Source organism: Egretta garzetta, unplaced genomic scaffold (assembly GCF_000687185.1).
Source record: "Egretta garzetta isolate BGI_Z169 unplaced genomic scaffold, ASM68718v1 scaffold59, whole genome shotgun sequence".
Lineage (NCBI taxonomy): Eukaryota > Metazoa > Chordata > Aves > Pelecaniformes > Ardeidae > Egretta > Egretta garzetta.
In genome coordinates this window covers 1,914,553-1,925,210 of record NW_009267230.1, presented here as the reverse complement: position 1 = coordinate 1,925,210, position 10,658 = coordinate 1,914,553, and the positions used below count along the sequence as shown (strand labels likewise).

At 54.3% G+C, this 10,658-nt stretch overlaps 1 protein-coding gene across 3 annotated transcripts; it reads left to right on the top strand.

Moving 5' to 3' along the window:
- The first annotated feature begins 56 nt into the window (after positions 1-56).
- Positions 57-10,322, top strand: RGP1 (RGP1 homolog, RAB6A GEF complex partner 1). Of its 3 annotated transcripts, none has more exons than XM_035902681.1 (8): positions 57-177; positions 2,788-2,924; positions 3,317-3,400; positions 7,753-7,902; positions 7,983-8,129; positions 8,523-8,650; positions 8,876-9,053; positions 9,252-10,322. In XM_035902681.1, the coding sequence occupies exons 2-8, from the start codon at positions 2,792-2,794 to the stop codon at positions 9,473-9,475; spliced, it is 1,044 nt and encodes a 347-aa protein (XP_035758574.1). In that variant the 5' UTR covers positions 57-177; positions 2,788-2,791; the 3' UTR covers positions 9,476-10,322. The 3 variants fall into 3 exon arrangements, with proteins under 3 accessions (XP_035758574.1, XP_035758575.1, XP_035758576.1); XM_035902682.1 differs by lacking the exon at positions 57-177 and adding an exon at positions 289-310; XM_035902683.1 differs by lacking the exon at positions 57-177 and having other exon boundaries at positions 2,840-2,924; positions 3,083-3,400.
- Positions 10,323-10,658: the final 336 nt, after the last annotated feature.

Below are 10,658 nucleotides of genomic sequence, written 5' to 3'. Positions count from 1 at the left end.
GCAGGTATGGCAGCCTGTGCTGGTGGGCCCTTTGTGCATGAAGCCTTGAAGTGGCAGAGCTGTCTGGGTCCCTCCAGAGGGAGCAGCCCTCCCTCCCTCCTGAGCAGCCAGGTGTAGTCATGGCTGGCTTGTGGGGCAATGGTGCCAGCTCAGCAACTGGTGACTTTCCTGCCCAAGGTACTCCCTTAAGGGTGCTTTGCGCCATTGTTATTTCAGGGCTGAAGCTGAGGTGATTATTCTGGTTTTCTGCCCCCAAGAAAGAGATGAGAAAAAAAGTATGCAGTCTGAGATGCTCTTAACTGCCCCTCAGGTGAGCCCTCAGCAGCAGGGTTACTGGCAGAAAATGAAGCCAAACTGGCTGTCAAAGCGGGATATCTCGTTACACCAGGGTGACAGTCTCACAGGGCAACATCCAGACAACATCATTTCCTATGTTTATGGAGGGACCTCCCTCTGTCTAGCAGTGCGCTGACATATCAGTGTGACCCCTGCCTCCAGAGCTGACCAGCCAAGGGGTGAGCACTGCCTGAAGTCAGAAAGAGGCAGCTTCTGTGGCAGCGTTTGCTGTGGCTCAGTGTTCAAGCGTTGCATCTCCCCTTATCATTACTGTTCCTGAAGTAGGTGTTGAGGAAACGTGAGAAGGTGGGAGCTTCCTATATTAGCTCACAGGGGGTGACTCCACATCATAAGTAGTCACACAAAGTCTCCATGTCCGCTGAGTGTGTGGCCCTGTCTGATTCTCCAGGGGGTGGAGAGTGCTTTCTCATCTTGGGCCCTTCCTGGGAAGTGTCTGTTTCCAGCCCTGTTGGGTTCACCATCCTTTCATCACCAGCACGCGTTTCACACGTGATTGTTTTAGTGGACTCACGTCCAGTGCTTGCAGTCTCAGCAGCAGCAAAGCAGCCTGTTGTGTTACCTCTGTAGGGCTTCTTTGTTTATTGCCTTCCTTAACTTTCCATCTTCTCTTCCTCTTGCCTGCTGAATTCAGCTTTCAAATTCAGCTGTGGCATAAGCATCTAGCTTTCCGGAATTTTGTCTTGTGCAGTGACAGTGCTGATTTTGCTGGTTCCGAAACCTGGGACTGCAAAGGTACCAGGTGGAGCGCTTTTGGAGGTTCACAGCACAGTTACGGGAGTTTCATTTGGGAACTTCAGGTGTGTCGTGATCTGTAGAAAACCATCTCTTGGAAAAAAGGAGGGTTGTAAAATAAAAAAGCAGGTGACCAAACTGACAAGACCTGGCTAAGTCATACGAGTGACAACACCAAATAGATTGGTGGTTTGGAAATTGAGGCTGTGGGTTGTGTAAAGGCAGGAGCCAGATAAAAGCACAGTCATGGCAGCAGGCAGATAGACCTGTTGGGGACTAGAAGCTTTCAAGGCTAGCAAAAACTGCGTCGCAGGTGGAGGAACTGAGAGGCATGCATTTCAAGCACAGGGACAGAACAGAAGGACAGGAAGTAAATGGCAGAAAGTGAATTTGATTGTGGTGTATGAGGCATACAAGAAGCAAAGCTTTTCAGCCCAAAGGCTGCGTGGAGCATGGCCCTTGTGGGCTGTGGGAGTTGTATGGGGAGGTGAGAGAGAAGGGAAGCAACCTTGGCACCGGTGCAGGATCCTACTGTGCCCTGCCAGCTGGATGAGCCAAGTCTGCTGGTAGGAAGGCACGTGCAAATTTTGTTTGGGCATCTGATTGAAAAAAAAAAACAACAATCCAGTGGCAGAGTGCTGAAAATAAATGGGGGTGGGGTGGGCGGGCAGGGAAAGGTTCAAAATACAGTGTTTGAAGGTACTGTAATCATGCTAAGCTTATACAAAATTAGTAAACATGGTCTCTTAAGCAAGAACATTTCTCTGTTTCCATATAGCAGATATCTTATGACAGAAAACCTTACAGCAGCCCTTATGGAAAAGACGTGCTGGTACTTTTGAAGATACAGAATTACAATTGTGGGGTTGGAGGTAACTGGGTAGAGTAAGCAACACATGTTTGGGGAAAGGCAGCCAGCACATACAAAAGATCAAACAGCGCATTATTAGTCAGCTGAAACAAATGCAGCACGCCTTTTTCTCTGGTTCGTCTAGATGTTTAACTGCTCTGATGTGTCACGTCAGGAGATACCCGTGTGCCACAAAAAATCCCCGTGCCACCTAAAACTCTGGTGTCTGTTCTTAATAATCAGATCACAATGTTAGGAAACACTGGAGGAGCCATACACTGGCTAAATTAATGAGATTGCTATTGAAATAAAAACTGATAGGCGAGTGTTTTGGAAACTGAAAGGTGTCAGTAATGCCGTGGGAAATGCCCCATGGAATGGCTGAGGTCGTAGCAGAGTCCAGACCATGAGACTGTTATTTTTCATGCTGGATGCAACCAATTCTTGTGGCCATACAGAGGGGGGCAGAATGACACCTTTGCCTCCCCTATAGCTGCCAGTGAATCCATTGTGTCACGAGAAGACAGGTCCTTATGAAGGACCCAGAAGCATCCTTCTGTGGTCTGGCACAAGTCACAGTGGATGTTCTTGAGGGGGACAGTGCCATGAGGAGGGGGCACGGCTGTGCCCTGCCTGCCCTGAGGAGTGCCGAGCTTGGGGCAGCCAGGTGCTGTGGGCAGGGGCAGCTGAACCCAGGCTGCAGACTTTTCCTTTTGAGTCTGCCCGCTCCCCTGATGGTTGTGTTATCACCAGAGGTGCCTTTGTGTGCTGCTCTGCATGTCAACTTCATGCTTGCTGTAATCCGGGTGTAAAGCACAGACACGAGTGTTGCTCTTCTTTGTTCTCAGTGAGATGCTGGCGTGGGCCAGCGCCCAGATCCACTGCCAGTTTCACGCCAGCGAGAACCGGGTAGCGCTCCCTCCCTCTGATGGCAGCAAGCACGACGTGCAGGCAGAGAACGAGACAGTCTTCGTCCCCAACAGAGGTGAGTGCTGCTGCTGTAATCCCAGGTAGGGACAGCGAGAGCACAGCCAGCAGGAGTCAAGCAGATTGTAACATGTGTCTTGAGGCCAGCACACCTAGGAGCAAGCGGAAAATCTGTGTTGCTTTCCTCGTGTGATTCCCTGGTGATGGCTGCTGCAGGACCTTGTTAATACTGAGATCCAAGCTTGGAGCGAAACATGAGGCCTGGCTGTCCAGCTGTTCTGGGAATCTCTTGTGATCTGACCAGGGCATGAGATACTTGCTCCTCCACCCCTTCTCTTCCCTGTTCCTCCCTGCGAGGATAAGGCCCGGCTGGCCTGGGCATGGTGAGTGTACCCCTCGGCCTGGGCCCTGGGGCTGGGCAGCACTCATGTGGTGGTTCTTCTCTTCCAGGAGAGCGGGGTCAGTGTATCCTGTCCACTCCACCAAAGATTCTCTTCTGTGACTTGCGACTGGATCCCGGGGAGTCAAAGTCCTGTGAGTCCTGTCTTCTCTTTCCCCACTCAGAGAGCTTGCCTCTGGGGAGCCCCGCTCTCCAGCCTGGCTTTGCAGACCCAAGTGCTCGCGGAAGGCAAGGTGCTTTGGTGGGAGCATTAGTGCTAAGGAACTGCTGCATTGTCCAGAGTCTGTTCCCCACTGTAGGAGGGCTGCATACTACAATGTGTCCCTCAGTCCTGCCCCTGGCCTGTGTCCTTTGCTGCAGATCCATAGTGTAGCTGCAAGGTGTAAAACATTTTGAAATACCTGGCTGCAGCTGAAGGAACGGTTACATACATCTGCACACACCAGTGGCTGGAAAGCTGCATGGCAGAAAAAGACCTGGGGGTACTGGTTGACACCTGGTTGAATATAAGCCAGCAGTGTGCCCAGGTGGCCAAGAAGGCCAATGGCATCCTGGCTTGTATCAGAAATAGTGTGACCAGAGAGACCAGGGAAGAGATTGTGCCCCTGTACTGGGCACTGGTAAGGCTGCACCTCGAATGCTGTGTTCAGTTTTGGGCCCCTCACTACAAGAAGGATGTTGCGTTGCTGGAACTTGTCCAGAGACGGGCAACAAAGCTGGGGAGGGGTCTGGAGCACAAGTCTTACGAGGAGCGGCTGAGGGAACTGGGGTTGTTTAGTCTGGAGAAGAGGAGGCTGAGGGGAGACCTTATTGCCCTCTACAACTACGTGAAAGGAGGCTGTAGTGAGGTGGGTGTTGGTTTCTGTTCCCAGGTAACAGGCGATGGGACAAGGGGTAATAGCCTGAAGTTGCACCAGGGCAGGTTTAGGTTGGACATTAGGAAAATTTTTTTCAATGAAAGGGTTGTCAAGCATTGGAACAGACTGCCCAGGGAAGTGGTCGAGTCCCCATCCCTGGAGGTATTTAAAAGCTGGGCAGACAAGGCACTCAGGGACATGGTTTAGTGTGGGATGGCAGGGTTAGGTTAATGGTTGGACTGGGTGATATTAGAGGTCTTTTCCAACCTAAATGATTCTATGATTCCATGATTTCCTTGTCTTTATTTCTTCAGCCGTGCTGGAGTATTCTTGGGATTTAGGCTGGCAACCTCCAAAGGGCTGTGCTTCCTCTTCAGGTTGTGGCTCTCTGAGAGAGCACAGAGTCTTCTGCCTGTTCTAGTTTTCCTGCTGTAAAAGGGAGCTCTTCTCATCTTCTCTGCCTAAAGCTCTCCATGTCTCCAAAGCCCTCAGGCAGTGTCCTTCCAGTGCATCCCCTTTAAGCTCTCCTTCGCCACTACTTTCCCTTTTGCTGTTTAGAGAAATTTTCATCCTTTTCACAAGGAATTTGCAGCAGCTCATTTTCATTGTTCCGGGCAGCTTCTCCTACTTGAGTAGACAGCTGTGAAAATACAAGTATGTGCTGTTGTCTCTTGGTCAGTGGCTGTGTGACCCAGCCTGTCAGATTGTGTCAGATCTCCTCTGTGTTCCAGCGGCCCATGGTCCAGTGGCAGCATAGCATTAAGCATTGCAGGCTGCGCGTGGACAGCTTCCTCAGCTTGTCCTAGGGTTCTGCTGGGAACGGCTGACGGGAGACCTCTCAAGTCACAGAGCAAAGGGAGCAGAGAGGTGGTGCCTGTGGTGGAGGGGCCTCTGGGGAGGAGGTGAGAGCAGAGCTGCAAGTGAGACCACAGAGCCATGGGCTGTGAGACGCTGGTTTTGAAGCTGGGATCTCCTGCCATTCTAGGCTTAGAGGGGCCTGACTGGAAGGAAAGGTGGACTTGGGTGAAACAAACCTGGCTTGGCTTAGGTGGTTAGCAAGGTGCTGTCTGGGGCCGTGTCTCCTAAACAGCAGCATGCAGGGGGAAAGGAGCTGGCCCTGCCACATCGGAGCAAAGGTGTGCTCTCTGAAAATGGCTGTGCCAAGGAGGAGGAGACAGAAATCTCAGCTGGCCTGAGGCTCACCTGGGTTCTCCTGCGCTCCTCGCTGCTGGCAGGTGTGGAGCTGGGGCATCCATTCCCTGGGAGCAGGGGGAAGCCCCTTTGCCTGGGGTGCCTCAGGCAGGCTTGGCAGTCTCTGGGAGAGCAGACCAGTGACTACAGTGCAACCTCCAGGTGGCTGGGATGGGTTGAGAGGATTTCCTTGCGCTCTGGCTTTGCAGGCAGAAGCTGTTCAGCCCCCAGCTAAGCTAGCAATAGTCTGTCCTTCCCAGTGATGCTGTATTACGTCTGTGTGTCTGTGTGTCTGCTCTGCTGCCTGGTGACACTGGCACAAGCATCCTGCATCTTCCTTGTCCTTGGATGCAGCTCCATAGGATAGATGCAAACTCTTCTACACCTTGAAGTTCCTTGGCCGTCTGTTACAGCCTTTCGCCTTGATTGTGGGATGCACGCGTCCATTGCATGTGTCGTGTGCGGTGCTGCTGTGTGTGGCACTGGGCTTTTTAGCACTGAAACCCCCATGTCACCGCCTCAGCTCTGCCGTGCTGCTCACACCGATCCCGTCAGCCTGCGGTGCTCCTCCTCTCACACGAGACTGCAAGCTGGCACGCTTGCAGATCATTCCTGGGGGCTCCTGCCAGCTCCGTGGAGGCAGAGTTAAGACCGTGTGGGTGTGTATCTTAATTCTTCATTTCCTGTTTTTCAGAAGTTTTGAGTTTTGCTGCACAGTTTGGAAAGGGAAAAAAAAAAAAACCCAAGAAATGTTAATTCTGCTTCAGCAAAGTACTATGTTATTAAACTGTAGCCAGAGCTGGCACATATAGCTGAGGTTGTGTCAGGCTGTCTCTTGATAAAAGGCCTTGTTTTCAGTTGCCAACCAGCTCGTTCCCCAATATCTTCCCCTTGTTACGGTGCCTATATGTTGAAGTTGACTCACCTCCCATCCCTTTGACACGCTGCCCAGACTGAGCTCTTTAAATTTGTCACGATAAAACATTTTCTCAAGCCCTCGAGTCATTTCTGTGGCTGTTTTTGCCTCCTCTCCGGTTTTGAAATACCTTTAAATATTTGGTAGATCACAGAGAGGGGAGGAAATGGAAGCAGCCTGGACACAGGCTGGGAGCCCAGCCAGAGCGTACAGCGGGTGGGTAAGGCAGGCATCTGTAGCACCAGGAATGTGTTTCCTTCTGGGATAGGCACGGAAGCTGGGACTTCCCGAGTCTCCGAATTCCTGTGCCAGGTAGCAAACCGCCCATCCTCTTCGGGCGGCAGTGGTCCCTGCTCAAGATTATCCTCCCCAGGCGGCGGTGGTCCCTGCTCAAGATTATCCTCCCCAGGCATGAACGTCTTTGTGAGCGCTCTTGTTAAGCCTGGGGGCTGTCAGGACAGTTCTCAGCTTTATCTGCACCCTGCTCTGGCGGGACAGCCTTGTGTTTTAAGGTGTGACAGCCTGTGGGTGCTACGCACTAGCACAGGCTTTTTTTCTTCCTTCCAGTTCTGTTACTTTAAATCTGGAAGTTGTATTTAAAATGTAACCCTAGCTTTTAATCTAAGCCTCAATGTTTAGGATGTGCCAGACATGGGGAAGGATCTGTGGTTTTACAGCAGGGTGCTGCCCTTCCTCTGGCAGGGTGTATCTGCGTCATGGTGGGCAAGCCAGAGAGGTGGAGACTTTCCACAGTTCACTGCTTGCGCCTTTCTTATTATACCGCGTGCAGTTTGGGAAAGCTGCAGAAGTGTTCACGCTGCGTTGAGAAATGTTGGGGTTTGTGTGGTGGCCAAGGGGCTTCTAGAGGGCTGGATGTGGTGTAAAGCCAGGCCCTGGCATCTCAGAGGTCTCGGAGTCAGAGGCTTTGTGGTTTAAGTCATCAGCCTGTCAAGGGGATACGCCACAGGTTGTTGTGAAGGTCTCTTAATTGTTTCTTGGCCATTTAGACCCGGTGCTTCAGGTAAAAACACAGGAAGAAACTAATTTTTGTCACCGAGTTTGAGGTTTGTGTAAAGCGAGTATCAAAAGAGGCATGCGGTATTGATCGGCACCTCCCTGCCGCATGGGGCAGAGCCCTGAGGAAACTGCAGCATTCTGACTGCATCATGAAAGCGGCGTGCGAAGGAAGTGCGCAGAGGCAAATTCAGGTTGAACTCGTGATGAGTAAGTTTAGCTCTCATGTGTTTGTGTTCCTGGATTTTACATCTTTCACATTCTTTTGAGGCAGAGTTTGTGTGTGTGGTTGTATGTGCTGGAAGCAATGCCTGGACGACGGCGCATGTGATGTGAGGAGCAGTGTGCTGGTGCAGGGAAGCTGGGGATGTGCTTGGCCTGCTGTGGGGAAGAGGAGAGGGCAGAAAGCACCAGGCACTGTCCCTAGCTCAGCCCTGCTGCTGTTCCTAACCCTCGGTGCAGGGAACCTGCGGGCCTTGGAAAGCAATCTTTTCTGCGCTCCTTGCAGATTCGTACTGTGAGACGCTGCCCATAGACGGCCCTCCCTCTTTCCGGGGACAGTCGGTGAAGTATGTGTACAAGCTGACCATTGGCTGCCAGCGTGTCAACTCCCCCATCAAGCTCCTGCGTGTTCCCTTCCGTGTCCTCGTGCTGCACGGTAAGGCCACGGACCGCCCTTCCTGCAGATATGGGCCTGGCTGCACCCTTGCCCCGCTGACACTCTCGCCTTCTCCCCAGGGCTCAAGGATTATCAGTTCCCACAGGATGAGGCCGTCGCGCCCTCAAACCCCTTCCTGGAGGAGGAGGAGGGCTTAAAGAAAGACTCTCGCCTGGCAGACCTGGCGACTGAACTGCTCATGGTGGCCACCTCCCGACGCAGCCTGCGTACGTCATATCCCCTGCTTCAACCTGCTCTCCCAACCTGGGCGTGAAGTACAGCTCAGGGCGTGCTGCAAAGATCTCTCTCTGGCAAAGCGAAGCCCTGACTGGGTCTGTGGAGCAGCTCCGTCAGGGTCTGCTCGGCTCGGAGGTTCCCACAGGCTCATCCACGCCAGTCTCAGGCTCTTCCTAATTCAGCCAGAGAGACCCTCTCCCCAGCATATGGCAGCCAGCATGCGGTTTGCTCTTGCTCGCTGTGGGTGTTCCCCAGAGGGAATGCCACCTCCAGGCCCTTCACACCCAAGCAGCAGGCGTGGGGTCACGTGTAACCCAGAGCGGTGTATAGAGCATCGTCATCCTCCTGCAACCCTTCCCTCCCCCCCCCTTCTTGCTCCGCAGATCTGTATAACATCAGCAACACTCGTGGGAAGGTGGGAACGTTCTGCATCTTTAAGACCATGTACAAGATCGGAGAGGATGTCATTGGGACCTTTAACTTCTCGGAAGGAGACATCCCCTGTCTGCAGGTCAGTGCTGGCTTTGGGGTCACTGTGGGGAGAGGCAAGGGGTTTGGGTGGGGAAGAGGGAGGAGGGATTGGTGTGGCACTGGGCTGCTGTGGGGTTTCTTGGGGTGTGAGGTCCCTTTGGGGTGTGAGATGGGGAAAGGCTCCAGTTTTGAGCTGGTTTGGGAAACGGAGGCCCTGGAGCTTTGCAAGGTGGTGAGAGTGAGCACGCCACCGATTGCCCTGCAGTTCTCGGTGAGCCTGCAGACAGAGGAGAGCATCCAGGAGGAGTTCCAGCGCCGGCGGGGGCAGCCCGTCTCCTTCAGCACGCACGCCCGCCATCAGGAGGCCTGCCTGCACACAGCCCAGAGCAGCTTCAGCCTGCCCATCCCGCTCAGCTCTACCCCGGGATTCACCACCAACATCGGTTAGTGGCCATCAGGGAAGGGACCCGCTCCTGCTGTTCTCCACAGGAGGATGCTCAGCAGGGCTGTGTCCTGTGGGAGGGAGCTGGCCTGCGTGAGGGGGATTATTTGCATGTCCCCTTGCCACGGCAGACAGCGCTGAGACAGCTGCTGTCCCCGTCCCTCGTGGTGTTGGCTGCTGACCCCCCTCTTGCCCACAGTGTCCCTGAAGTGGAGGCTGCACTTCGAGTTTGTGACATCTGGGGAGTCGTCAGGGACTTGCCTGGTTTGGGGGAGCCAGTCGGAGGCCGTCACCTGGACTGGGGTGGAGCAGATGGAAGTGGACACTTTCAGCTGGGACTTGCCCATCAAAGTCCTTCCCACCAACCCCATCCTGGCTTCCTACGTATCTCAGTTCTCCAGCACCAATTCCATCACCATCTGAAGAGGAGAGAGGTGGTAGGGGCCTGCGGTGCTGCTGGCATGCACTGCTGGTGGGAATGGTGGGCAGGACTGTCACCAGCGTGCTGCGGGGGCATGCATCCTAACGGCCCCTTGGGTTCATCTGCAGCGCCCAGGTGGGCACCAGGCAAGTCTGTTCCACCTGTGGGTGGAGGAGCACTGCGCTTGCTGCGGTGTCTTGTGCTGCAGCCCTCAGCCAGGAGCTGGACCCTTCCTGCCTGGGTGAAGGTGCGAGTCCCAGCACTCACCAAAAAGAAATCTGCCTCCTGGGGAATGGCCCGGCGTGCCTTTACCCCCTGAGGGGCTTCCGAGAGGGAAAGGCCCAGCCCAGGGAAAGGAGAGGGGAGCTTCCAGGGAAGCCCCATACCAGCCTTGGGTGAAGGCTGTCCCCCCTTCAGAGAGACCCCACAAGCAGAGGTCTGGTGTCCAGGTGAGGCACGCTGGCCACCTGGGCTGGGTGGGAGCCTGCTCTGGCACACGTCCCGCCTCTTGTGAGGGGTGTCTCCTGCCCACAGCCCCGTGCCCCCGTTACCCTCACCCAGAGGAGGCCGGGTCCTGGCTGCCAGCACGTGCTGGTGCCCTGGACATGGCCGCATGCTGCGGCAGCACGATGGTGATGATCCAAAGCTGAGAAGCGCTGAGCACCTGGGCTGTTTTCTCTGGTCATGAAGGCATCCTGCTGGTCTTGGGATCCTTGGGGAGCTGGAGTGAACGCGTGCCGTGCATCCTTTGAGCTGGGATGGAGGTCTCCCTGCTCAACAGCCGGCTCCCCGTTTCTACCAAACCTTTCAAAGAGATTTCCTCTTTGCACGGAAATCTAATAAACATCTGAGTGCGCAAAACTCTTGCCTTCCCAAGAGCCTTACTCCTACACCGTTCCCAGTGGCGGGGACAGCCCGCCTCGCGCGACGGTCACAGGCTGGAGACCTCCTCTTTGTTTAATATCTTTATTGCAAGAACAGAAACATCTACACGAGGCTCTGCACAACACAGGCATGGCACCAGCTGGGGCAGGCTGCCAGGGCGGCCGGCTCCACCCTGGCACGTGCGGTTTGCTTCAGCTCCCGGAACCCTGGCAGGGCACCCCGCTCTCCCCCCCGCTCCCCTGCAGTTGGGACGGGGGCCTCCCCTGGGGACATCCTCTCGTGGTTCCCCCCGCTCCGCCA

Excerpts from the sequence above, each read along its gene's own strand:
- RGP1 (XM_035902681.1), top strand. The coding sequence starts at position 2,792 with ATGCTGGCGTGGGCCAGCGCCCAGATCCACTGCCAGTTTCACGCCAGC. Across the intron at positions 3,401-7,752 it reads TCCCGGGGAGTCAAAGTCCT|ATTCGTACTGTGAGACGCTG; the intron begins GTGAGTCCTGTC and ends CGCTCCTTGCAG. Across the intron at positions 8,651-8,875 it reads GAGACATCCCCTGTCTGCAG|TTCTCGGTGAGCCTGCAGAC; the intron begins GTCAGTGCTGGC and ends ATTGCCCTGCAG.